Source organism: Penicillium roqueforti, assembly GCF_015533775.1.
Source record: "Penicillium roqueforti strain LCP96 04111 chromosome Unknown scaffold_22, whole genome shotgun sequence".
Taxonomy (NCBI): Eukaryota; Fungi; Ascomycota; class Eurotiomycetes; order Eurotiales; family Aspergillaceae; genus Penicillium; species Penicillium roqueforti.
This window is the reverse complement of record NW_024067586.1, coordinates 368887-395526: the sequence shown is the minus strand read 5'-3', so window position 1 is coordinate 395526 and position 26640 is coordinate 368887. Positions and strand designations below refer to the sequence as shown.

The 26640-nt window shown below is 49.4% G+C and overlaps 11 protein-coding genes across 11 annotated transcripts; 6 read left to right on the top strand and 5 right to left on the bottom strand.

The window, feature by feature from the left end:
* Positions 1 to 373: 373 nt before the first annotated feature.
* LCP9604111_7382 (uncharacterized protein) lies at positions 374 to 2104 on the top strand (the record flags this gene model as incomplete). Its single annotated transcript, XM_039075408.1, has 4 exons — positions 374 to 393; positions 558 to 631; positions 680 to 838; positions 1800 to 2104. 4 exons carry the CDS (start codon positions 374 to 376, stop codon positions 2102 to 2104), a joined length of 558 nt encoding a protein of 185 aa, XP_038926773.1.
* Positions 2105 to 2562: 458 nt separating this feature from the next.
* LCP9604111_7381 (nuclear transport factor 2 family protein) lies at positions 2563 to 3045 on the bottom strand (the record flags this gene model as incomplete). The annotated part of the gene is made up of 1 exon (XM_039075407.1): positions 2563 to 3045. One exon carries the CDS (start codon positions 3043 to 3045, stop codon positions 2563 to 2565), a length of 483 nt encoding a protein of 160 aa, XP_038926772.1.
* A 1322-nt stretch (positions 3046 to 4367) lies between these two features.
* Positions 4368 to 6534, top strand: rscE (uncharacterized protein; the record flags this gene model as incomplete). Its single annotated transcript, XM_039075406.1, has 3 exons — positions 4368 to 4464; positions 4521 to 5101; positions 5152 to 6534. The coding sequence occupies 3 exons, from the start codon at positions 4368 to 4370 to the stop codon at positions 6532 to 6534; spliced, it is 2061 nt and encodes a 686-aa protein (XP_038926771.1).
* An 837-nt stretch (positions 6535 to 7371) lies between these two features.
* On the top strand, positions 7372 to 9182 carry LCP9604111_7379 (FAD-binding oxidoreductase; the record flags this gene model as incomplete). The annotated part of the gene is made up of 3 exons (XM_039075404.1): positions 7372 to 7616; positions 7678 to 8944; positions 9012 to 9182. 3 exons carry the CDS (start codon positions 7372 to 7374, stop codon positions 9180 to 9182), a joined length of 1683 nt encoding a protein of 560 aa, XP_038926770.1.
* Positions 9183 to 10260: 1078 nt separating this feature from the next.
* On the bottom strand, positions 10261 to 11643 carry LCP9604111_7378 (cAMP-dependent protein kinase; the record flags this gene model as incomplete). The annotated part of the gene is made up of 4 exons (XM_039075403.1): positions 10261 to 10983; positions 11054 to 11178; positions 11245 to 11334; positions 11409 to 11643. 4 exons carry the CDS (start codon positions 11641 to 11643, stop codon positions 10261 to 10263), a joined length of 1173 nt encoding a protein of 390 aa, XP_038926769.1.
* Positions 11644 to 12146: 503 nt separating this feature from the next.
* On the bottom strand, positions 12147 to 13380 carry LCP9604111_7377 (V-type proton ATPase proteolipid subunit; the record flags this gene model as incomplete). The annotated part of the gene is made up of 9 exons (XM_039075402.1): positions 12147 to 12183; positions 12235 to 12320; positions 12381 to 12465; positions 12521 to 12627; positions 12693 to 12775; positions 12889 to 13122; positions 13189 to 13201; positions 13257 to 13274; positions 13333 to 13380. 9 exons carry the CDS (start codon positions 13378 to 13380, stop codon positions 12147 to 12149), a joined length of 711 nt encoding a protein of 236 aa, XP_038926768.1.
* An 810-nt stretch (positions 13381 to 14190) lies between these two features.
* Positions 14191 to 18024, top strand: rom2 (putative Rho guanyl nucleotide exchange factor (Rom2); the record flags this gene model as incomplete). The annotated part of the gene is made up of 4 exons (XM_039075401.1): positions 14191 to 16879; positions 16932 to 17362; positions 17420 to 17851; positions 17935 to 18024. The coding sequence occupies 4 exons, from the start codon at positions 14191 to 14193 to the stop codon at positions 18022 to 18024; spliced, it is 3642 nt and encodes a 1213-aa protein (XP_038926767.1).
* Positions 18025 to 19680: 1656 nt separating this feature from the next.
* Positions 19681 to 21157, bottom strand: aspA (uncharacterized protein; the record flags this gene model as incomplete). Its single annotated transcript, XM_039075400.1, has 6 exons — positions 19681 to 19924; positions 19987 to 20589; positions 20641 to 20728; positions 20796 to 20912; positions 20974 to 21049; positions 21137 to 21157. 6 exons carry the CDS (start codon positions 21155 to 21157, stop codon positions 19681 to 19683), a joined length of 1149 nt encoding a protein of 382 aa, XP_038926766.1.
* A 626-nt stretch (positions 21158 to 21783) lies between these two features.
* LCP9604111_7374 (phosphatidylinositol-3,5-bisphosphate binding protein HSV2) lies at positions 21784 to 23193 on the top strand (the record flags this gene model as incomplete). The annotated part of the gene is made up of 5 exons (XM_039075399.1): positions 21784 to 21892; positions 21988 to 22026; positions 22103 to 22200; positions 22255 to 22611; positions 22666 to 23193. The coding sequence occupies 5 exons, from the start codon at positions 21784 to 21786 to the stop codon at positions 23191 to 23193; spliced, it is 1131 nt and encodes a 376-aa protein (XP_038926765.1).
* Positions 23194 to 23440: 247 nt separating this feature from the next.
* On the bottom strand, positions 23441 to 24347 carry LCP9604111_7373 (IST3 family RNA-binding protein; the record flags this gene model as incomplete). The annotated part of the gene is made up of 2 exons (XM_039075398.1): positions 23441 to 24221; positions 24292 to 24347. The coding sequence occupies 2 exons, from the start codon at positions 24345 to 24347 to the stop codon at positions 23441 to 23443; spliced, it is 837 nt and encodes a 278-aa protein (XP_038926764.1).
* Positions 24348 to 24734: 387 nt separating this feature from the next.
* Positions 24735 to 26625, top strand: LCP9604111_7372 (dynein family protein; the record flags this gene model as incomplete). Its single annotated transcript, XM_039075397.1, has 6 exons — positions 24735 to 24873; positions 24969 to 25139; positions 25195 to 25577; positions 25648 to 25741; positions 25799 to 26409; positions 26473 to 26625. The coding sequence occupies 6 exons, from the start codon at positions 24735 to 24737 to the stop codon at positions 26623 to 26625; spliced, it is 1551 nt and encodes a 516-aa protein (XP_038926763.1).
* Between the last annotated feature and the right edge of the window lie 15 nt (positions 26626 to 26640).

Genomic DNA, 26640 nt, shown 5'->3' with positions numbered 1-26640 from the left:
TGTACTTACAAAAGATGGTATTGAGCGGTGTCAAAGGCGGTCTAAAACTGGTAAGAGCTAGTCCCAATTAGGCGATAAAACCATTAAAATCAGGCATCCGACTGTTGGCCGCTATACACCTTCGTAGACTCGCAATAACCAATCCTGTGGCCGAAAATCAAACCCTTCTTAGTCGCTGTTATCGTGGCTCGGTCGATCATGCATCAACGTGAGACACCAATCCTGGTGGCTTTTCATCTCACGTCATGGGCAGCGAGAGTTTTCTGAATTCGCGAATGAGATATTCGAGAATTGAACACGATCTCAATAGCGTCAGCGCAGGCAACTGAAGTATGTTCGATTCCGTCGACTGATCTGGCAATTTTAGGTATCTATGCGCTGGCAGCTGTTGGGGTACAGTCGGGTATTCGTCATTCTGTGTTTTCGCGGTTATTTTGGCCTCAGCTAATTGTAGGAGAATTTGCTAGGACTTGTGTCAGGTTTAGCGGGACAGATTGATACCTGAGTATAAGATGCCTCTATGATCCCCTCTAATGGCATTATCTCCCGCCTTACAGTGCTCCTCTGATCGTTGGTCTTAGCCTGAGATACGCGCAGTTGTTCTTCACTGCCACTGACCACTCAAACCACTGTAAGTAGGGGACTTGGCTGGTATCACTTCCAAGCTGACAAAATTTAGACACCATTGCCTCCATCTCTCTCAATATGCCCAGAGCAATCCCTCGCATGTTCTCACGGGCGCCCGACTGCTGCGGCGCTCAGATGTCTCGTCGCCAGACAAGCAGCAATTATAACGGCAATAGGGACAGATGGCGTTATTTCTGCCGAAATTGCCCTCGTATGGTCTTTGATGATTGGGAGGGCATTCGAGATGGGAATCCCTTGTGTGACTGTTCGGAGTTTTCTCGTGAACAGATCGAGCATGGTCGTGTTTTTGTGTTCCGGTGCGCGAGGAAGGATTGTAAATTCAAGGAAGAGGAAACTCAATGATTGGTAGGTCCTGACACTGCGCGTGGGATGCAAGTAGCGCAGGAGCATGGGATGCCGTCAATGCAGAATCTTTTCCTATATACTAAATGTCCTGGCATTTCGAAAATTCAATTCGCATTTTCCGAAATGCAGACGGGCAATTGATTTCTGAGACGTACGTACGGTACCACCTACCTAACTATGGTGTACATATATTCTCACGTCGCTTCGGGATGCTCTCCTCTTACCACCCACCATCTCCCGAGTTTTGTCGATTCCAAATCAAGTTCTTTCATGATCTTCTTCTAGTGTCTTTCCCAAATTGTACTCCATACACATTGACGAGTGGCTCTAGTCACGCCAGCTGCTCGCTGACGAGTCTCATCATCAGACTAGAACTTTAGCGGTCTTGACATGTCGCAGATCTGCTAGGTTGAGGCAAGATCCTGACATCGTTATTTCTCAACATATTATTGCTTCCCAAATTTCCCTTTGACTACTGTGATATTGACTTCTCCGGATTCCAATCATGTCCAGTCTTCACGGACTCCTTCATCGACAGCGACCAGGACCGTGGCAGAGATTCCGGGCCCGGCCTTGCGTCTTCCTCGCATAAATGCTTTACAGTTGGCATAAACCTATTCCAGCTTTGCCTCTCACAAACATTCCTGTTGCGATTATCTGTATATCCGATACTCATAACACCAAGCCCCACGTTCCAGATGGTGACATCCTTATCCATGCTGGTGATTTCACACAGTCTGGATCTTTTCAGGAACTTCAGGACGCACTTGCCTGGCTACGCAACCTAACTCATGCTATCAAAATAGTGATTGCTGGTAATCATGAGCTATTGCTTGATTCAGCTTGGGATGATTCGCTAGGTCAAGCAGCCTTTGAGCGAGCTCAACTCGACTGGGGCGATATTATCTACCTGGAAAATGGGGAGGTAACAGTTTCCTGCCCGAATTTTCGCCAGCTTAGGGAGTTCGACCAAGGCTCCATATATGTGGCCACGTACATGAGGCTTCAGGAACCGAGTGGATGGTGTTTAACGGACTCCAGGAGGCGTACGAGCGTACTATCGCTACAGAAGGAGGCCTTAAGAATCTTCTGCTTGCAACGTGGGAGTTAACCAAGGCAATATATCTCCGCCCGGTTGTAGAGGCAAAATGTTTACTTATAAACCCATCTATTGTTGGAGGTTTGTGGGTTTGTGGGACAATGAACGGAGGCAGCCGGTCAATGTCTTTATATAATGTTGCAATCCTGTTGTTCAACTGAATTTAGTCCTGCCTCTCTTGCCTTTCAACTGATTCTCCATTGACTCCGCAAATTTATGGTTAGGTAAATGTGGTTAATGGCGTATTATCGCGATGGGATATTGAGTACCGGGCCGGTCAATTTCGACATTCTAGGTTCTCTCATGAATCGCGCTGAAATGCGAGAGAGCTACCTTTCATTACTTATTCAAGTTACATCTTCTATCCAAAGTCGGCCATATCTGTGTTTAACCCGGGAATACTCGCAATCAGATTCTCCTGATGAACCTCCTACTCCAACACAGAGCGTCCTCCTCTTCCCCTAACACCTCTATCCTTCAATTGAATTCATCACACCCCAGTCACCCTCCGTCCAAGACAGCGTCATCTTAAAGGCCTCAATCTTCCACAGTCCACTTTCATTATCCTTTACCAAATCAGCATAGTACTGCGCCCCAGACATCAGCCGTGGCTGATCGGGCTCATTCCCCTTCCCACCGCGGTAGTGCTGCGCGAGCGCAGAGGCAGTCGCCGCGGCCTTAACGCCACTGTCGGCGATGTTTATGCGGATGTTAGTGACGAAGTGAGTGGTATCCAGCTTGCTGATCACTTCGAAACAGTCGGTGTGGATGGCAGGAAGGCCCGAGAAGGTCTTATCGCCGATAGAGAATGTAGCGGTGGAGGTGAAGGCGGAGTCAAAGAGGGCCAGGTCATTCGTGTCTAGCCCGAGGACGCAGCGATAGAGTGCATCAGCGATGGCGTCGCGGCCGCTCAGGGTAGGTGTTAGGGCTGCGGGCAGGGAGAAGGATGTCATGGTAATAATAGATGATATGGGAGTAAGAAGGATCGTTGGAGTGAGAATTGTAGGAAAAGCCGGGGTATTCCTATCAAAGAGGAAGCTTGGCGTTGAGGTGCGAAGCGATTTAGATATATAGACCTCGATGGTTGTTAACTCCGCTGAACCATTTATCTCCAGGAATCCATCGGAGTTAAGGCTATCTCGGACATTACCAGCGGTCTCATATACAGTGTTATGTGCTGAGCAGGTAGATATGACCTTATTTCCCCACCTGGACTTCCTTTCTTTCTCTCTCCTAGCTAGCAATTACAACGACATCTTGCGAATTCTGGCCTCGGATAGGCCCATAAGGCGGGCAGAGTACTAAAAGAGAAACAGACAACCTTAGAAGCCAATAGTTCGGTCTTCTAATGCAACACATGGGGAGTACTATTGTTAGTACATCATACACGGGAACGAGGCCTGCTAAATCTCCTTGAAATATTTGCAGAAGGTGCAAGCTTAATCTGAGCCTACCTAGTCCTGTTTCTCGTACTGTGTACCGCGATATATTTGCAGCTGACGCCGGCAGGCACACTTGTACTCCTGTCCCTGGTTGATTCTCCTCCTCCTACTCCTCCTCCTCCTCCTGGTGCTGAGGGAGGCAGAGAAGATGAACATGACGATGAGTTGAGTCCTCGACCAAGAAGAAGAAAGCGGTTAGTCAAGTAATCTTCATTGGTATCTTACATATCTCATTTTTTTGTAAAACATGACTACGAGCACATTGACTATTTCCAACATCTATATCACAATAGTTGAGCTCGGCATTATGATAAGGAAAAGTTAAAATTTTGCTATTTGCTCCCTACTTGAGCAGTTCAAGTTTTACAGCTCTGACAACTCTCCAACACATGCATCATGACGTGGCCCGTCTTGTAGACCTCTATTGACAAAACAAGTTTACTAATAGTAACAACCTCATCGATAACTAACTACAGAGCCTTCCAAATATTAAACCAGATGCTTGATAGGTAGTTCTCATACATTGATCATGTAGAATAAATCACCTGACCACGGGGAAAGCAGCCTAGTCCAAAAGCGGTTAGTGGCGATTCAGCTCTTGGCACTCACCCGTGAGTTTTGCGTGTCGCGACCAACCTCCCCAAGTGCCCCCAGCAACCCGTCCAATCATCACTTTAGGTCTCCTCTTCCATCTCTCGCGGCCTTCATTCACGCCATTACTGGCTTTTTACTGTTTAATCGTATACTACCATTGCGCTTTACACGGCAGACAGACTGATACGGAAAGAAGTTGACATTCCGCCGACCGCGACAGCTGTTTGCCTTGATCCATCATGGATGACACTCACATCAACCAAGCTGCGGCCCACGAGAATGTCCAGTCTATGACTGGCCTAGATGGCGCAGCTGATGCAGCTCGCGGAGCCTCTGGTATGCCTACTCTCAAATGGCTTTTATGTTGCACCGAGTGCTAAATTTGTGGACAGGAGCGCAATCGCGCCAGAATTCGCCCGTGAAGAAGATTGAGAATACACCTGGGTCCGACAATCCGATGTACGCCCCAGCATCTCCCAAACCTCGCCACGGCGGGGTTGAACCGGAAGACGAAGAGATGGGTGGTACTGAGACCGATGCCAAGCCCGACACCGAAGGCTTGGAGGATGCTGCGGGCGAGTCGCATACGCAAGGAGAGGGAACAGATGGGCTTGAAGATGCTGTGGGTGAAGAACAACCCGCACCATCCAAGTCGTCTCTGGAAGCCGCCGCGCGCGAACAACTCGTCACGCAAACACACGCCATCATTCTCCCCAGCTATGCGACCTGGTTTGATATGAACACCATTAACCCAATCGAGAAGAAAGCTCTCGCCGAATTCTTTAATGGCCGCAACCGCAGTAAGACGCCTGCTACATACAAAGATTACCGGGACTTCATGATCAATACCTATCGATTGAACCCCATCGAGTATTTGACTGTTACTGCTTGCCGTCGCAACCTTGCCGGTGACGTCTGTGCTATTATGCGTGTTCACTCATTCCTTGAGCAGTGGGGCTTGATCAACTACCAGGTGAATGACCGTGTTTTCCCATTCAAGCATCTTATCTAACATCTCTGCAGGTTGACCCTCAGACACGTCCGTCCAATATTGGCCCGCCATTCACCGGTCACTTCCGAGTTGTCGCAGATACTCCACGGGGTCTGCAGCCATTCCAGCCTGGGCCAAACCACAGCGTCACGTCCGGCAAGTTTCATCCAGGCACACAGCGTGCTGTCTCTTCCATCCCTGCATCCAAAGACGACCTCAACCTCGAACTCCGCCGCACCATTTACGATGAAAAAGGCAAGGATATCACCTCCGCCAAAGATAAAGAGAAACAGATCAACGGCGAAGCAACAAACGGCTTGGACATTGCTCGGGAATCCAAGAAGAAGGCACACTGCTTCTCTTGTGGTATTGATTGCACTAAACTTCGATTCCACTACGCTAAATCGGCTTCGACATCAGCCAATGCCGCTACGCCAGACACCAAGTATGATCTGTGTCCCAACTGTTTCCTTCAAGCGCGAATGCCTTCTAGCCACAATGCCTCGGACTTCGTTAAGCTCGAGGACAAGACCTACTCTCACTTCACTGACAAAAACACTCCATGGTCAGACTCAGAAGTGATTTTGTTGCTGGAAGGCCTGGAAAACTTCGATGAAAACTGGGAACAGATTGCGAGCCACGTTGGCACACGATCTCGGGAAGAGTGTGTCATGAAGTTCCTACAGCTAGAGATCGAGGACAAATACGTTGAAGATGTCCCAGAGCCGCAGTTGGGCAGCGGACGCGACCCCATCAGCCAGTCAGAAAACCCTGTTCTTTCTGTTGTGGCTTTCCTGGCCCAGATGGTGGAGCCCGCAGTAGCTGCCGCTGCCGCCGGTCGGTCCGTCGACGAGATCCGCAAGGAGCTCCGGAGCCAGCTGGAGAAGGGGCATGACAAAGGCAAAGATGCAGTCAAGTCCGAAGATTCTATGGACGTAGATCCCGCACGTGAGGCCGAGCAGCAATCCGCGAAGCCTAAGGAGACTCTCGGCACCATCGCCCTGGCCGCATCTGCCGCGCGTGCCGGAGCTCTTGCCTCGCACGAGGAGCGTGAAATGACCCGCCTAGTCTCTGCTGCAGTCAACGTCACCTTGCAGAAGTTTGAGATCAAGCTGCAGCAATTCAATGAGATGGAAGAGATTATCGAGGCTGAGCGTCGTGAGTTGGAGCAGGCGCGTCAGCAACTCTTCTTGGACCGGATGACATTCAAGAAGCGTGTTAAGGAGGCCCAGGATGCGCTCCAGACTGTCAGCCTGCAGGGCCCCAACGAACACACGCATCAGATGCTAGCCGATGCTGCTACTACAGGTATTGGACACCACTACAGCTTCCAGCCTGTTGGCGGAGATATGCGGGCTGGAACCCAGCCTCTAAGCGCCCAAGGTGGTGCTGACTACAAGACCCTTGACCTGTAGGCTTCCTCAATACATGTACGATAATCCCTCATGGATCTTCTGAGAGGGAAACCTAAAGGGACTTTTGTTTCGTCTCGCTGAGTTATGAATATTCTGAACTTTCTGGCTTGGAAAAGGCGCACTTTTGTTTTTTTTTTTTTTTTTTTTTTTTGGGGGGGGGGGGGGGGGGGGGGGGGGGGCTTATATCGGCGCAATTAAGATGCAGCGCTAGCTTCACGAGCGTGGAAACGAGAGGATATGAATTAGAATTTGCCAATAAGAAGAATTTTCTGTTTTTTTTTCGGTCTTGGCTTAGTTAGCTATGAGCAAGCCATTATAACACGATTTTGCATTATACATTCTAGACCTGTGCCATCTAGAAAAAATATCTATAATCTAGAACACATCGAGTGGTGTTCAAGGAGGGAGCAGAAAGCCAGGTCTAGCTAAAATAAAGGTGAGATCTGCCCCTGAATTGTATGCAATTACTCGGACCATATGTTCCAACCCTAAGAACCCGCTTGGGGTGGCTTATGTTAAAGTTTGCATACGTACCAAGCCAGCTTATATGTAGTACGGAGTACTAGTGCTCCTGGCTTCCAAGATTCCAAGACTGGGTGGTGGGGGAAACGGCAGGCTTTTCCATGGGTGGCTGGTTTTGGCCCCTCCGATCTGCATTCCGATATTGCTTCCCAAGGCTGGCAGGGATGGCGTGGTGGATTATTAGCTTCAAGATATATTGCGATACCGCGGCATTTTCTATGTTCTAAGCGAACCGTCTCTGGTTGTTAGCTTTTCCGCGCATAAGACCGGAACGTTTGAACGCAACCTGGTACACTTGCATGAAGTCAATCCGTTATGTTTTTCCGCGCATCCCTCATTGCTTCGCTGTTGGCAGTTCTGCCTCAGGCTTCAGCCTCGGCATGCCGTTGCTTTCCCGGTGATGCTTGCTGGCCCACCGAGGATCAATGGTCCCAATTGAACAAAACCGTCGATGGTCGACTAGTCAAGACCGTCCCTCTCGGCACACCTTGCCATGCGCCGAACTACAATTCCGAGACCTGTGCAGTCTTGAAGGATGGGTGGCTACTTCCTGAGGAGCAGTATGTGACTCTGCATATAGAATAACACGAAAGGGCCAGTACTGACATATGTTTCTGACAGCTATGAATCATCTTCCTCGGTTATGGCGCCGTTCTTTGCCGAGGGTGCTTGCGATCCGTTCCACCCCGTCTCAAAGCCCTGCACCCTGGGTAACTATGTGCGCTACAGCGTGAATGTCACCAGCCCGGCTCACATTTCCAACGCTGTGAAATTCGCAACGAAGCACAACATCCGTCTTGTCATCCGTAACACCGGCCACGACTACAATGGCCGATCCACTGGCGCTGGAGCGCTTGCAATCTGGACTCACCACCTGAAGGATCTGTCAATCGACTCCTACCATGACAAGCACTACACCGGAAAGGCCATTACCATGGGCGCTGGAATCCAAGGCCACGAAGCCTACGAGATCGCCGAGGAAACTGGTTACCAGGTCGTCGGCGGCGAATGTCCCACCGTTGGTCTTGCCGGTGGCTACACCCAAGGAGGCGGTCACTCCGCACTGGGCTCCCGCTATGGCCTGGCCGCCGATCAAGTCCTGAAATGGGAGGTCATTGACGGCCAAGGCAACTGCATCACGGCTACCCGCGACAATGAGCACTCTGACATCTTCTGGGCTCTCAGCGGCGGTGGTGCTGGCACTTACGGTATCGTCTGGTCCATGACCTCCAAGGCACACCCGGGAACCCCCGTCTCTGGCCTGAACCTGACCTACACGAATGATGGGATCTCGCAAGACACTTTCTTCAATACCATCGAGACCTTCCACGCCGCCCTGCCCGCTATCGTCGACGCAGGTGCTATGAGCGTCTGGTACTTCACCAACACCAGCTTCTCTATTGCTCCGATCACCGGTCCCAACATCCCTGTCGCTGACTTGGTGACGCTGCTCAAGCCTTTCACCAACAGCCTCGACAAGCTCGGCATCGAGTACACCATGGTTTCCAAGCAATACGACAGCTACTACAGCCAGTTCAAGGACATGCAAGGCACCATTGAGGTTGGCACGGCCCAATATGGCGGCTGGCTGGTTCCGAGATCGGTCGTTCAGAACAACAATCACGCCCTGTTGACTGCCTACCGTGAGATCACCGAGGCGGGCGGCACTTTTATCGGCGTCGGCTTGAACGTCTCCCACAAGGTATCTGGAGACGTCCACAACGCGGTCCTCCCTGCTTGGCGCGAAGCCTTGATTGATACTACTTTGACGACCCCATGGGAGTGGGACAACTCTGCTCTCATGTTGGAGCGCCAGCGCCAAATGACCGAGGATTTCATTCCGAAGCTGACTGCGCTTTCTCCCAAGTCCGGTGCTTATATGAATGAGGTATGTAAACTGATATTTAGCTATGATTCCCTTCATTATTGTGTACGCATGCTTATCATTTTGGCAGGGTGACTTCCAACAGCCTAACTTCAAGAAGGTCTTCTATGGTACCAACTATGATACCTTGCGCAAGGTCAAGGCTAAATATGATCCGAACAATATCTTCTACGCTAGAACCGCTGTCGGGTCTGACGAGTGGACCGAGAGTAAGGATGGCCGCTTGTGCAAAGCAACCTAGGAAGAATCTGTTGGGGTGAGTTTAGTACATACTATACAATATATCAAAGGTTGAAGTCCATCATCTGTGGGCTTGATAAATTGTGGTTTTCTGTATGCTCGAAGGCCCACCACGTCAGGGTGCCACCAGGAGGATCTATGTATTTCTACTACACTCAGATTTATCTGAACAAGGAGATAAACATTAATATTCCAAAGACGATAAGAAGGTGCGTTATAGCTCCCACTGCGACAATTGCTGATGATCATATAACTAGGTACGTCAATCCTAGGCACCCCAAACTAGTATATAGGGTTCTCTCCCTTCCTATATGTTTGTATCTACTGGCCAAATTGTAAGAGGCATGATCTATTGAATGATTGTAATATGACATGGAATTTGCGGAACGAGACTATATATTCAGGATGAAATAACTACATGCGGATGCACCAAGCATTATCTTATGGACGATACTGAAAACCCTAAGTATAAAAAGCAACCACCAATGTACCATCGTGATCTACAACCCATGACTATGCATGTTGATCACTTTACGAAGAAAAGAGAGTAAAAAAATAGCATTAACACACTCCCATTCACATGATTGCGCTTAAAGACCTTGCGAGGTTGCTGTAGTTTTGATAGATTCCAGTTAATCAATCTCCATGATCGATCAAAACAAGGTTTTTGCGAAAGGGAAGTGTATATGAAAAAAAGAAGAAGTAAAAAAGAAAAAAAAAGATACTACCCGGGATGGTCTTCATATCGTTGTCCACGGGTGTGGATATGTGGGAAGGGAAGGTCAAATGGTGGCGGTGAGACCGGTTGAATAGCATGGCGAGGGGTGTGATACTCTCCGAGAGATTCGCCACAGACATACATACCAAGAACTGTCATGGGATCGTATCTGAAAGCGAAAGGTGAGATTGGCGAGAATGATCGCGATCATTCGTGAGTGCGGCCTCTGAGCGGAGAAGCATTCGGGGCGCGTGCCGTGGGGGTCCCGTGGGGGTTATAGAGAAATGGCCGTCATTTGAGAATGCCGGAAAAATGAAGGTTGGGGTGCGAGCTTGATAGGCCGTAATTGGAAACAAGTCTTTCAGAAGTCACTGAATAATACCTCATACTTCTTCTTCAGATCCTCCGTGTAAATGTTCGTGTTTCTGAGGTCGGGGGGATCCGGATATTCTTCAAAGTTACCCGTGTCCGCGGGGTGGGATAGGCGGGGAAGTATAGGTCCTTTCACCCGGCGATAAAACAAATCATCCCAGATGATGCCTTGAAAGAACGGATGGGACTTGACTCGAGTCGAGCCACCAGAGATGTGGCCCAGTCGCTCCGACGGGTTTGTTTTACAGAGTAGGGAGATGATGTTCTGAGCTGCAGGTGGCATATTCGGTGGGAAGCGTAGACGACCTTCGATGATCTGCTCGTAGATGCGCATAGGGTTCTGGTCCCAGAAAGGAGGCTGTCCGACCAAGAATTCGTAGATCAAGATCCCAAGAGCCCACCAGTCCACTGCAAGTCCATGGCCGCTGTTTTGAATGACCTCCGGAGCTAGGTATTCCGGTGTGCCACATAATGTGTATGTCTCGCGATTATCGACTTGCTTCGCAAACCCGAAGTCAACAAGCTTGAGGTGACCATCGGCATCCAACAGGATATTCTCCGGTTTGAGATCTCGGTAGGCAATTCCATGTACATCGTGCAAGAACTCGATTGTCATTGTTATTTCGGCGGCATAGATAGTCGAGACTTCTTCGCTAAAGCGTCGTTGTCGTCGTAGATATGTGAATATTTCACCTCCAGGACAATAGTCCAGCTGACAATTCGTCAGCATCCTGTGATCAATCAAGACATATTTCGTATTCCAAAAAAACAAGTTGCCATACCAGCATATAGAGGCATTTCTCATCCGAGAATGATGCAATCAAGGTGGTGATGAAAGGGTGGTCAATGACCGCTGCGAGGGCCTTCCGCTCGTTGCGCACATGTTCCACTTGCTTGAGTTTGATCACTTTCCAGTCGCAATCAGCACAAGTTGTCCCTCGCCACGCACAACGTTAGACAAAGTGGCGCTTACCGTCCGCCTTTCGAAGAATTTTCAACGCATATACTTTGCTCTTGTCCTTTTGGTCTTTTAACCTTGCGAGCCACACCCGAGCGAAAGTGCCTATACAATGAGAAAAGCATGAACCGTCAGATGCGACTCCTGTAAGAGAAATATGGGTTCGGCCACGCGCTAACCAGTTCCAAGAGTCTTGACGAGCACAAAATCGCTCACGCGCAGACTCCTTGACGAGATGCACAGTTGCTTCTCGTCCTGGCGCTCGGTGATGAGAAATGGGTTCGAGGATCGCGGAGGAGGACGGAAAGACTCGACGAGTTGCTTGTCCCTGTGATGCAGGTTTCCATTTACCTTGGGAAATACCATGGTTCCTGGCGCCTCATTAGGCGAATGTTGCACTGCTCCGGTTGCCATTAGAATGGTCAAAGATCATGTCGTGGTAAAAGGGAAAAAAACGTGTATGGAGACCCCGTTAGCGCGCCACCAATCGGCAACACAGCTCGATTCCGGATTTCAGATCATAAAGAACATCGAGGTTCGAAGGTTTGAAAGAATCTAGGGTTTCGGAAAAATCGCGGGGCAAAGAGTTGTAAGAATGAAAGTTCTCTGACGTATTTGCTATGGGAGGCGGGGCTGGACGGGAAAGAAACTACGGTGATAAACCGGACTGAGTAAGCTCTTAGCTTTGATTTGACCCGAACCTATGTAAGATCCTTTTATTGTACACCGGAAATAAGAATGTATTCGATTCAGAAACCAGTCGGTCCATATCTCGATCCAGTTTCCATGGCCATTATCTGTCCTGGTTACGTTGTTGGTACACATATATCAAAAATGGTGTCTGTTCGAGCCCAGGATGACCGGTAGCAGACGAAAAAGTGTTGTTGAATGAGTCGGCGTATGGAATTGCCCAGCGCTCAAGACTTCGAGTTTAGAATCAAACCAACAATCAAGCTGACCATGTTAGTAAAGGTAATCTGAAAGAACCCCGACTCAGAAACATACCCATAAAGCCCAAGAACTTCGCCGAAAATCAGTATGAGAATCATTCCCACGTAGACCCGAGACTGCTGCATGTATGCCCGAACACCCTAGAGTAGTTGTTAGGACTTAATAGTCCTCTCACGTTGCCGCGCATATAGGGTCCTTACTGCATCGCCCACAACTCCAATTGTATAACCAGCCGCCACACCCGTAAGACCAACTGACATTCCAGCGGCAAGATGCATGAAGCCTCTGTGCATCATTAGCTTGTGCCAAGCTCCACATCCACCCAACTTTCGAAACGTACGTGTACAAGCTCTCATTGCTTCCTGGTCCCATTGCTCCAGCGATAAGGACGGCGATAACGAGACCGTAAACTGCAATGATACCGGACATAACAACGGGAATGAGGGACTGCAGTCATGAACTCAGTTAGCTACCGTCCTGTCCATCACGGAACCTAGAGAAACGGTTCTTACCTTCATGATGAGATCGGCCCTGTAGGTTCCCACACCTGCAATTCCAATGCCAGACTTCGCTGTGCCATAAGCTGCTCCTGCCGCTGTGAGATTGTAAGCTGTTTGTCCAAATACCTAGAACATAGATATAACTGAAGGCATCGGCAGTCGCCGGCGCGTTTAAGAACCCCCTTAAGGACGTCAAGGAAGTCCTTACGCTTATAAATGATGTCATTGTCATCGCCAGAGATATCGCAGTACCGTAAGAGGGCCCTCAAGTGTTGCAACAGGCCCCATGGGAACCACTGCACCGATAAGAACCATTGTAACCGGTTCATAGCCCACTGTGGCCTCTCACGGTACCACGATTTCTCTAGCGATGATATGCTATCCATTATAAGTGTAAGGACTTCCCTGACGTCCTTAAGGAGGTTCTTAACCGCCCCAGCGACTGCCAATGCCTTCATCGTTATATCCTTGGAGAGCTAGCTCCATCCATGAGAGGTATTTCACGTACAACCGAAGATCATCTATAGGGAACTGTTAGTGTATTGTCTAGTCGGAACCAGGTTGGAATGAACCCACTGCAGCGGCAATGCCTGCCTAGTATAGGAAGCCTGTTAGTCTATGAACCCCAGTGGTCGCGGAACCTTGAACTCACGAAGGAGAAGAACGGAGCAAACTTGGGCGCAAGCTCGCTGTCTGCCATAGTGATGGTGGGGCAAGACTAATCTTGCAAATTACACGGGGGAAATATAAGAAGAAAATGGGTCCTGTTTGATACAAGATCAAGCGCAGGGAGAAGTTCGGGCTGTTGACGGCTGGAGGTGTCGGGGTTTTGGGTGTTCCACATGGCCACTTCGCCCGCCGTAGTCCACGCCATTGTCTGGTCATGGGCGGTGACGATACCATACCCACTGTATTTCAGATGTCACTCCTAAAAGCCCTATGAACGGCAGATTAGGAGTCTGTGTACTGAAATTACCATACCGGCCTCGCCGTCACCTTCGCCATCCTCGTTCTCCTGGGTCCCTCCCCCCCCCTCCCCCAGTTTATTACTGCATTTTCAACATCCAATTATCACCCCCACCTTCAACAACTCCTCTACTCTCACTCCTGACCTCAAATCTCGGAGGATGCTGAGGGCATGAAATCGAAAGGAGCCCTGACTTAGTTGCGCTCACGGCTCCTGGCGCTTTTCCATTAGTACCGCTTTGATATCGCCTTTGAATTCCCCATCCGAACTGAGGGGAGTTATGGAATATTGAGTCCCATCAGTGCTTTGAGACAATCTATTATTTCTTTCGAGGTTATTGCCTACGGAAATTTTCTCTCCCGTTCCACCTCTATCGTTTCTCCCGTGGTCTACGATCTTGAACAGACCTATTGCGACGCCCTGAACGCTCTCCACGATCAACCCGGATACCCCTTTCGCCTTCTTCGCACCCCGGCATAGATATACCTTGCGTATCTGATTAAACAACCGCCACTCATCCTTGATCGCTGATATTTCGCGAAAATGGCGGATTTGGGGGGCCAGCGTAGCCGGAATTACCGGCCTCACGGACCCGCCTCGTCTACGCAGCGGGATGCAGCGTATTCTGACATATTTGGAGGCGCACCGCCTGCAGGACGGTCCCATACAATGAATTCACAGACTCCGCAATTCGCCCAGGGTCGCGCTCACACCATGTCATCGCATGTCGCACAACCCCAATTTCAGAGACCGCCGCCGCCGCCAACACGGCAAATGCCAAATGGACACGGACCGCCGTCGGCACCACCAAATGGATATCCTCCACCCCAGCCGTCCGGGCTGTATCAGGCCTACAGTCCAGGGGCCTCGGCAACAATGTCTTCACATCAGCCTCCTCGACACAACCCTAGCACCCAACAACGCTTTGCTGCCTATCCTCGACCTCAACGCCTCGAGTCAAGACCGAGCCCTGCTCCGCAATACCTAGACTCTAGGGATTTCAATCGTGCTATGCCTCCTCCCGCGCTGAATTCCGATTCATCCCGGTCAAGGTCAATGGCAAAACTAAGCGGGCCGCCTTACCAGATTCCGCCAAGCAACTTCAATCACACGTCTGCCACTGCTTCTCGTCGTGAACAGTATCATGCTGGAGCTCAGGTCACGCAGCTCGGCCGTCCTGTCCCAGAAAAGCATGGGAACGAACGAGCTATGTCTATGACTTCCTGGTCATCTGATCGGGATCCGCATATCATGAACAGCGGAAGGTCAATTCCACACCGCAGACCTCCGTCAAGTCACGATCAGCAGATTCCAATAAGGCATGACTCGATGCAGCCCAGTCCCGATGAATTTGTTGCATCTCGTCAGCCAAGCGATGGATCGCAGAGATCTCGGACTATGTCTATGGCATCCACTGTTGCGCCCGATCGGACAATGAGCGTTCAAAGCCAAGCCACACAGGGCTCCGGCGGCAAGGTTACCCTAGTTTCTAGGGATTCGCAGCGAAAGGTTCCGGTGGTATATCCTGCTCTGCTTTCTCTTGTTGCTGAGATTTTCAGGGAGAAGATTTCACTCGGCGAACGACAGAAGAACGGCCTTTCGTATCAAAATGCGTTTTCGGGTACTGATTCGGTGGACTTGATAGCTTCTATTATCAGAACCAATGATCGCAACCTCGCTCTCTTGCTCGGCCGTGCGCTGGATGCTCAGAAATTCTTCCACGATGTCACATATGACCACCGTCTTCGCGACGCACCCGGAGAGGTCTATCAGTTCAAGGAAACAATGGGAGAAGACAAGTCGACGATCGAGGTTAACGGAGTTTTCACTCTCCTGACTGAATGTTATTCTCCCACTTGCAACCGGGACACTCTCTGCTATTCTATTGCTTGTCCGCGACGACTGGAGCAGCAAGCCAGGTTGAATCTGAAACCTCAGCCGGTACTGGGAACATCGGAATCCAAGACTGCTCTACCCCCGGATGATGATGACGACAATGATAACCAAAAGCTGTGGATTAGTACGGTGCCCAAGGAGGTCTCGGACTCGGTTGATGACCACGAGAAGAAAAGGCAGGAGGTTATCTTTGAGCTCATGTACACCGAGCGTGATTTCGTCAAGGATTTAGAATATTTGCGGGATTTCTGGATGCGACCATTGCGCGCTGCTGGAACTACCACTCACTCGCCAATTCCAGAACACCGGCGTGAGAAGTTTATTCGAACCGTGTTTGGCAACTGCTTAGAGGTCCTCAAGGTCAACAGCGCTCTATGTGAAGCCCTGAATGCTCGACAGAAGGAGAGCCAGGTCGTTCACACCATTGGCGACATCTTCTGTCAACATGTCCCTAATTTCGACCCTTTCATCAAATATGGTGCCAACCAACTATACGGAAAGTATGAGTTTGAGAAGGAGAAATCATCGAACCCAGCCTTTGCGAAATTTGTCGAAGACACGGAACGTCTCAAGGAATCCCGGAAGCTGGAACTGAACGGTTATTTGACGAAGCCTACAACTCGTCTTGCAAGATACCCGCTTTTGCTTGAAGGTGTTTACAAAAACAGTGCGGATGGCAACCCCGACAAAGAAGATATTCCGAAGGCCATCAAGCTGATCAAGGACTTCCTTTCGCGCGTCAATACTGAAAGTGGAAAAGCGGAGAACCATTTCAATTTGGTCCAATTGAACGCTGCGCTGAAGTTCAACTCTGCGGACTATGTTGATTTGAAGCTCACAGAAGAAAATCGACAAATGCTCATGAAGATGTCATTTAAGAAAACCACAGCCGACAGCTCCGATGTTACCGCGTATCTCTTTGATCATGCCGTCCTGCTCGTTCGCGTCAAAATGGTGAATAAACGCGAGGAATCTCGAGTTTATAGGAAGCCCATTCCTTTAGAACTGTTAGTAATCGCTCAGATGGAAGAGGTCATCCCACGACTAGGGATTGCCAAAAGACCTTCATCCAGTCTCCTGTCAAACAAGACTGTCATCAACAATCCCCCTCCTGCCAAAGATGGTGGACTGCCTATCACTTTCAGGCATCTCGGCAAGGGTGGTTACGAGCAGACTCTCTATGCCACAAACGTCGCCACGCGACGAAAGTTTATCGAAGCGGTAGAACAGCAACAACACAAACTGTGGGAGCGGAACAGCAATTTCTACAACAAGACGATCCTGAGCGAGGGCTTTTTCGCAGCGGTCAACCGAATCAATTGTCTTGTTCCGATTGGTACGTCAAAAAAGTTCTAATTCAACTCGTGTCACTCACTAACTGCCACCAGATGGAGGCCGGAAGTTAGTCTACGGGACTGATAATGGCATATTTGTCTCAGAACGCTGGCCTAAAGACAAAACAGCCAAACCAAGAAAGGTTCTAGAGGCTACGCAAGTCACTCAAATAGACACTTTAGAAGAGTACCAGCTGCTATTGGTTCTGGCAAACAAAACGCTTTCCTCTTATCCCATGGATGCTCTCGATTATGTCGAGGGCCAGAACAGCATGGCAAAACGGCCGAAGAAAATTCAGGGCCATGCGAACTTTTTCAAGGCAGGCATTGGTCTGGGTCGTCATCTTGTTTGTTCAGTCAAAACATCGGCGCTATCAAGTACAATCAAGGTCTACGAGCCGATGGACAATCTGGCAAAGGGAAAGAAGAAGTCTGCTGTCAGCAAAATGTTCCAGGGTGGTCAGGATACTCTCAAGCCATTCAAGGTTCGTATTTCTCTCTTCCATGTTCATGCTTCACTTCGCACTAACACTTTCACTAAGGAATACTATATCCCTGCCGAGTCTTCTTCCATCCACTTCCTGCGTTCTACTCTATGTGTTGGTTGTGCACGTGGCTTTGAGGTGGTCAGTCTAGAAACAACAGAGACCCAATCTCTCCTTGACCAGGCCGACACGTCTCTTGACTTCGTGGCACGAAAGGAGAATGTCAAACCTATTCATATTGAGCGTATGAATGGCGAGTTCCTACTCAACTACAGTGATTTCTCATTCTTCGTCAACCGCAATGGGTGGCGAGCTCGTCCGGACTGGAAGATCGCCTGGGAGGGCAACCCGAACGCATTCGCACTGTCCTACCCTTACATTCTGGCGTTCGAACCTAACTTTGTCGAAATTCGACACGTTGAAACAAGTGAATTGACACACCTTATGACCGGCAAGAACATTCGCATGTTACACAGTTCCACCCGCGAGGTATGTTACTTCCATATTTTTCTTCCCGGGGTTTTTCTCTGGGAGTTCTTTTTCACTGATCAAGCGCTGACTAAATCTGGTAGATTATCTACGCCTATGAAGATGACCGAGGCTATGACACTGTTGCCAGTTTAGATTTCTGGACGAACAAGCCGCAGCCAGCCGCCGCCTAATGTTCAACGGGTACATACCACAATCAGCCCCTGCTTGACATCGCCGCTTTGACGTTGTCGCCCGCATCTCTTTCCACAGATCATTAAGCACTTATCTTCCGAAAGTTCTTAATGACACCCGTCCTTCACTACATGTGTCATCTCATCATACTCGCAAAGCCGTGGCTGTATGTACTGTGTTGTCTCTGCAACTGACCGATCATCCACATCTACTTCGCAAACACCTATCTCTCCCTTTCCTCAACACCAATTACAACAAATGGGGGTTTCCCCGTCTTTTCTACGCAATGTACAATGGAGCGCAAATACCACTTCTTGCGTGTCTGCTTTCTTGCTTTTTGCTGCGTTTCTTTTCTTTTCAGTTCTTGCTATTGCATTGGCTCCTTTTTTTTCTTCTTTCTAAAATTTTTTACCTTTCTTCTTTAGCTCTTTCTATCTCCCGATGGCTCTCTTTGTTTCCTTCCAAATGTTCTTTAAGACATCTTCGTTCTACTTGTATCGTTTTGGGTTTGAGGCATCTTTGTCTGTTATACTTAACAATCTCATTGATGTGAATGGCACTATTGCATTTCAGATGAGGATAATTGCAGTAGACCTAAGCTTGGTATTATAATGTGATTAATTCCAATCATGGATATTTGATCTTGTTTCACGGTCGTTTTACAACTTTCCTATCCTAGTCATAATGAAAATAATCCACACAAAGCAACGAAATTTCAAGCCTCAATACTATATAGCCGTCTTACCGCCCCCATACCTATTTGCTAGTTGTTGGGAGCTTTATGATTGGCTCACATTAATCCGTCCATGGTATGACCAGATCTTCAAATGATTAACTATGCAGAGCTTAACCGCCTTGCTAGTGAGGCCCTAAACTGGACATCTCCTGTCGCCACAGAAGGGTCAAGCAAGCCTAACATACTATCTTCAAGCTATGTAAATACTTTGACGGCTTAGCTGTAATATCACAAACTAAAGCATGCTGCTACAGATAGTACGCAGTGACCGGCTACAGTAGCTGAACAAGAAATTGAGAGCAAGCGAGCTAGCCAGGTACTTTTTCTTCCTCAATTACTATCGGGGTAGGAAGACAGGCGAGGAGAAAAAAATAGATAATGAACAAGAAGTCACGAACGCGAAAAAAAAACAAGAGAAGAGGGAATATTGCTGCGCTGCGACTTTGGACAAGAACAGGAGAGGAAGCAGAAGAGGAGGAAATAGAAATGACGCGGCAACATGGCACGGTGGCGGCTGGGATGTGATGAAATGAAAAAAAAGATGGGACGACCTAGACACGGCGGAAAACATGTGCTAGAGAAGAGGCAGTCACCAGATTGAATGCGAGGAGATATATCGAGCATAGGGTTTCCAGGAACTGGTAAGAACCATTCCCAACTCGACATAGTTCAGACTCCCATTGGAAATGAGAAGCATTGCGCCCACAATTCGTGACTGGAGTGCCGTAATCTAGTTGAGGTTGCCCATCCCCGCAGAGGTAAGAAGAAAAGAAGAAAAAAGCCATTAACATGAATAAACAGTCAATATTATCCCATAAACAAAAGCCAACTTGTTGGTGCCATAAAAGTCCATGCTGGTAGAGTATCACATTGCGAACCGGCGCCCCGTCGAATGAGCCGCATCGTCGACAGGGTATATCTAGGCCTCTCCGTTGGCTGCTTCGCTGGCATTGTTCTGGCTTTGCTGCTCGCGCTGCATGCGAGCCTCGATCTCTCGGAGCTGGCTCTCGCGAGCCAACAACTCCTGTCGCTTCTCGGCAATCTCACGCTGTACCTTGATCTCAATCTCACGGAGCTTCTCCTCCTCGCGGCGGAGCTGCTCTTCCTTGAGACGGTGAGACTGGGAGGCAAGATCCTCGGGGTTCATAGCAGAATCATAGCCACTGTTCGTTCATTTGTTAGCCGATGGATTATAATAAAATTTCTAGTATAAGGAGAAACATACCCAGAGCCACCATCGACGCTCTTGCTGAGCTTCTCAGTACGGTAGTTCTCATAGAGGAAGTCGTGCGTGATCTCCTTCAAATCAGCCAAGTGGCTGTGGAGCAGAGCGCTACGGACAGCCAGGAAGTCTGAGTGGCGAGGGTTCTCAACCTCAACGACACCCCATGGGTACTGGCGCGCGCGCACTTTCCGGTTGTCAATCTCAACAAAGTCTTCCGATCCGACTATAGCGAAGGGCATCAGTCCACGGAGCTCGGCGTTCTCCTCCACAGTGTCCTCGTCATCCTCCTCGACGTCGTAGGGGAAGTTGTAGACGGGAATGCGGTAGTGTTCGATGTCCTCCATGATCAGCTTCTTGGACTCGGCCAATTCGGCGGGGGTGAGCGAGTCGGCCTTTCCAATGACAGGAATGACGTTAACACGGGGAGACAGGCGCTTCATCAATTCGATATCGAGTTCACGCAGACCGTGGCCGGTGGGTGTGATGAAGTAGAGCAGAACGTGTACTCGGTTATCCCTGAATCGAGGGTTACGCTTAATTCGCGACTCCTCTGCAAGAATATCATCGTATTGGCGCTCAAGGTAACCGACAATTTCGCCGAAGCTATCCAAAAGTCAGTCCATGAACATCTGTCGGGTATCTGTGTGTGCATGCCTAGCCTCGTTGTCAATCTGGTCACCGAATCCGGGGGTATCGACGATGGTCAGGGAGATGCGGGTTCCTTCCTCGTCCAACTCGAGCTCTGCCATCCGGTATCAGTATTGATAGCTTGATATAAGCGCCGTGCGCGGGGGACAATTTCAACTGACCGACCGTCACGGGCTTGATGCGTACACCTTCCTCAAGGTGAGCATTGGCAGCATCATCGGCATCCTTGCCCTCTAGGACCTGCTTGCCGCAGAGAGTGTTGACAAAAGTTGTGCGACCTGTCGCGGAAAAGAGGATCCGGTTAGTCCCTGAAATTCGAGTAATCCGTTGTAAGCATACCTGTTCCACTGGCGCCGCACACCATCAAACAGAATTGAATACCCTTCTTGACATTCTTCTTGCGACGAATCTTGATCTACCCGGAACAAGTACGGGCATGCAATTAGCTTGGGAAGCTTTAAGAGAAGGCGGGAAGCTCCCAATAAAAGGGGAATGTACATACCGCATTGAGGGCTGACGACATTGTGAGTAAAGGGAAGATTAAAGAAGTGTAGCGGGAGAAAGAAGTCCAAAGCAAGGAATTAACAACGAAGACGAAGGGTTTGAAACTTGCCTCTCCTGAGAGTCTGGAGAGAGTAGGGGGGGGGAGGAAAGACAGTTCGTGTTTCCCCCTTTCCCAAATAGGTGGCCAATCACGGGACAGCTCTTCTTCTCCAGCTACTTTTTACTTCTACAAAGCTTTCGATCAGTCACAATTGATGAGTGAATGAAAAAAGAAAAAAAAGAATTCAGGAAATTGACAATTATCTACCGAGTATTCCCCCTATTTCCATTTACAACATCGCCTTCATTCCCATCAGCAACACATCGAACAGCAACTCAGGGGTTGATCAAAGTGGGTCTCTGCTGGCAACCGTATGATTACATAATCCACAGCCTGAGGCGTCGATGTGGATCTTGCCCGCATTGCTCTTATCGATTAAGAAGCTCGGGGATGATCTCAGACATCCAAGCATTTGAAGCTTTGAACCTGGAAAAATTCTTAAGATCAACTATTTATTACCGATTGAGGACTTTACTATACAGAGTCTACCCAGATCGATCTATCTGATCAAGAAATTATTTCCTATGCTTCGTTGACATACAGCAATGAATACCCGCCAATCTATCGATGAGTCCACCGGGCCATATTCACTCTCAGCAACATTTAATCATGATAACAGCTGCTTCTCAGTGGGCTTGGACACGGGTTTTTGTGGTGAGGAACGCTTGATCTAGCTATTAGGAGAACCTAGGGAGAAGCTAGCTCATATTATGAACTATGGAACCCAGGCTGATGAACGACCCGAACAGTATATAACGCCAACCCTTGCGAGCTCAAGGTTTTGAGAGGTAAGCGATTGATCTACACGTTGTGAATATACAAAATATCAAGTCACTTACCTTGACTCGCTTATTTGCACTTAAGACTTCAACGCAGGCATCGGGATAGCGGAAATGCTTGGTCAGTCGAACTACTTGGCCATTGTCGGTGGTGGAAAGAACCCCAAGTTCCCACAGAATAAGGTAGGCAATTATCCCTAGCATAATGTGAGCATCTAAGCTCACAGATATCCCCAGTTGGTTATATGGGACGATGCCAAACAGAAAGCCGCCATCACACTTGAATTCCGCACCTCCGTGCTCGGTGTCCGTCTCTCCAAAACAAAAATCGTCGCTGTTTTATTGAACAGCGTCCATGTCTTTGCATTCTCCAACCCTCCCCAGAAACTCTCAGTCTTTGAAACCTCCGATAACCCTTTGGGGCTAGCCTGTCTCGATAACAAGGTGCTGGCCTTCCCTGGTCGGTCTCCCGGCCAGGTCCAAATGATAGAGCTGGAGACCGGCAACATCAGCATCATACCTGCACATAGCACACCATTGCGGGCTATGGCCCTAAGTCCCGATGGGAACTTGCTGGCGACTGCAAGTGAGTCCGTAAGTTATCTTAGGCTGCGATCATCTATGGGTGGGTTATTAACATCTATCCAGGGGACTTTGGTTCGTATATTCGCTACAGGAAATTGCACGAAGCTAGCAGAATTGCGACGCGGTGTTGACCACGCAGTGATATTCTCAATTGCCTTTTCGCCGTCCAATACTTTGCTGGCAGTTACATCTGACAAATCGACTCTCCACATCTTTGATATCCCCCACCAGCAATCCGTTACTCGTCGCAGTCAATCACCATCACCAGCATTAGAGGAAACACCTCCTAGCTACAAATGGGGAATCCTTGGCAAGATTCCCCTGCTTCCTCGTGTGTTCTCGGATGTTTATTCATTTGCCAACGCACATTTTGAGATTGGTGAGCAAGCCAACCAGGGCTCGGCGCATGTGCCACCGATCGGGTCATCATTTGGTCGGCCTCAAAAAGGCCTCATAGGCTGGTGCGATGACCAGACTCTGTTGGTAGTCGGATCTGGAAAAGAAGGGCGCTGGGAGAAATTTGTGCTTCGAGATGGCGAGGAAGGAAAGAGGTATTGTCTGCGGGATGGCTGGAAAAGGTATCTGGGTTGACAAAAGGAAAATCCCCGGTCTGTCACACCAAGGGTGTAGTCTATCGTCCAGCAAGTAACGAACACCTTGTCTGCAGCACCTAGCTCTTTGCCAGCATCAAGCTTGAATCATGGCATCGCTTTCTGGACTGGGAAACGCTCTTATTTGGTCAGGGTGTCCCAATTTGCAAGGAGAGAATTTCGGCGAGAAATATGTGTAGCACCGTAGATAACGTTGGAAACCTTTATAACGATTTCTCATTTATCTTTCAATGGCGGCGATCATGTCTATCCCGATCACTCCGGTGTCTTCGGGGTTCGGGCGAGCGCGATTTCCTCGGCGAGCGGTCCTTTTTAGATTTTTCTCCTCTTTCGGATGACCTACGGCGAGATCGCCGCTCCCTATCCATAGAGCGATCATCTCTATGTCTTCGCTCGCGAGGAGAACGAGAACGGTGTCGGCGGTGATGCCGGCTTGATCGTTCTCTGCTGTCATCGCGTCGTCGAGACGACTTCTTGGTGCTGTTCCACAGCTGGATTGCAGTGGCGATCTCTTCTTTCTTCTCCTCAATGAGGAATTCCTTCATCGGGTCTTCCTCGTCGTGGTTCCGAATCAATTCTTCCAGTTCCCTTTCCTCTTTCAGCATAGGTCGCCTCTCTTCTATTGCGGTTCCCCTCCTCCGGTCGTCCTCCTTGCTCTTGTTCTCACTGACGCCGGGATCTCCCATTAGCTTGGCGACATTGTCCTGCTCTTCCTCGTCGTCCTTCCGCTTGTAGCGCGCATGATCCACTCGAAGCAAACGGCCCATGACAGTTGCGCCACCGAGGTTATCCACAGCAAGATCTGTGCTGCGCTGGTCCTCATATTTCAGAAAGGCAAATCCCTTGCTCTTGCCTGTTTCCTTGTCGCGGACTAGGTTGACATGCACCGGTTCCCCATACTGTGAGAAAATCGCAATTATGTCACCTTCGGATAGATCAAATGGAAGTCCTCCGATGTAGATATAGGCTGTGTCGCGATAATCTGCATGCCATGATGCCTCTGGGGGTCTATAGGTGGAACGTAAGACTGTCAGTGGGAAAAAGAGCTTTGCGGGAGCTTCACATGAGTTCTACTTACATCGCGTGCTCAAGCTCGCGCTTATTGAGCGCCTGGACCTGGCGAATAGAATTCATGGAGGGAAATGTGCGCGGGAGAATAGTTCAAGGTGTGGCAGAAGTTGGAGAGAAAGAAATGTGGAGCCCGCGCTGAACCGTAATAATCAATTGTTTACGGAGACGCACCTTTACAATGCAAACTAGCCCCCTGCTCAACGACGTGCCAGAAAAAGACCTTCCTCTTTTTTTGTGACTTGCAATCGGAGATCCCTTCGCGATTAGGGTTGTTTCACTTGGGCCTACATTTATCCATCTCCCTCGGGATTCCCCTGACCCGCAACGCTGCTTCGCCTTACAAGCCCTCCGCCTCCACATTTCCACGCGAACAATATTTCCGCTGTACTACGGTAGAGACAGACATTTGGAAGGGTGAATGCCCTTTGAGGCACGGTGGGACTTGACACGATGCCTTCCAGTCCGAATCCCGGGAAGACGAGCAGTCGGCCAACCAGCAAAGATGGCTCCAAGAAGAACATTTGGTCCTCTCTATTAGATACTGTTGCCAACGGCAAGCGCTTACCCGAGAAGAACTTGCTAGTGCTAGGTTAGTACCAGTTCATCCGAGCTTTCCAGTGCCGCTCATCTTCATTTCTAGTCTCGTCTTTCATCTTGGACCCGTCGCTAATAGCTCGATCATAGGTGGCACGCCGGACAGCCAGAGGGAATTTCTAGATACTTTTTCCGCGGACACCTCTGCAGACCCTAGCTTAGTAAACGACAAGCGGAAAGGTAAAGGGAAAACACCACCAATTGCCAATCAATTTGCGCTTGGATACACATATCGAGATGTCCTCGATGCTGATAAAGAAGGTACACGGAGAATGCACTCTTTGATCAGGCATATGCTGATGCTTCTCTCGCGCAGATACCCTGGCACGCGTCTCGGCGTACCTCTTGTCCGAGCCCTCTCCGTCATTCGCACCTCTCCTCAAACCACTTTTGACCCCCAAGTCCGTCCCGGAAACGCTGGTTGTCATTCTGATGGACTGGTCAGACCCATGGACGTGGGTTCGCAGGCTAAGAGAATGGACCCGTCTGCTACGTTCTGTGCTCGTTTCGCTTGACGATGAAACCAAATTCGTTATGGAAGAGACCATGACGGAATGGCGCGATCGCAAAAGGGGAATTGATCCCAGCTCTGCGGCTGCAGGCGGCATTTCAACCTCAAGCGGTCCGGTCACAATACCTCTAGGACCCGGTGAATGGGATGAGGGCCTCGGAATCCCAATGTGTGTTGTCTGCCAAGGGGTATGTAAACTCTTATCCAGAGATCAATTGCTGGTAAATCTTTGCTGACTTTACTTCGCGACGTTCTCAGGCGGATAAAATCGAGAAATTAGAGAAAGATCACGGATGGCACGAAGAGCAGTTCGATTTCGTTCTCCAATTCCTCAGAACGATTCTCTTGAAGCGTAAGGATGTTATTATCCTGTGTTTGGCCATTTGTGCTCTTTCTGACCTCTAGACAGACGGCGCGTCGCTCATCTATACTACCCCATTCCTTGCAAACTCTCTTCAGGGCTTGATTCATTCTTCTCTGGGTATACACTCTCTTTTGAAAAGAGAATCATTAAAGCATAATGTGATCGACCGAGACAAGATTCTAGTGCCAGCCAACTGGGACTCATGGGGTAAGATCCGAATTATTCGGGAAGGATTTGACATGGAGGGAGTATCGACGGCGTGGTCAATTGAGATTCAGGAGTCTCCCGAGTCAATCTACCAATCCACAGACGACAACCAGCAGGGCGAGAACGGCGTAGCAGAAGAAGGCACAAGTGCAGTGACCATGTTCGAACTGACCATCAATGACCCTAAACGAGGCACATCCAACCCCCACGGCAACACGACCAAGATCGAAGTCGAGACCACCGACCTCCAAGAATTCTTCGCAACCCAAGTGGAGAAACTGGAGGATCTCAAAGCCAAGGATGAGAAGGAGAATTCAAACCAGCCAACCCCGCAACTGGAGATGTCTCCCATGGCCGACGAAGGCAAAGTCAACGACCACATCGGCCCTGTACAGTTCAACATGGGCGGAATCCAAGTGGACGCCGATGATATGTTGAAAAAGCTTCGGGTAAGCACCCGTCCAGCGCGGCATCATCACCCCAACCCAGGACATAGCTAAATTTTACCCCAGGACCGCGAGGCTAGTCGAACCCTAAAGAAAGAGAGCCCATATGCAGGCACCGCTGGCAATGACGAGAAAGCGCACAACCAAGCCCTGGCGAACTTCTTCGCCGGCCTCGTCAAGAAACCTGGCTCCAGTCCCCGTGGCAGTCCTTCGGCTTGATTTATTCTTTCTCAC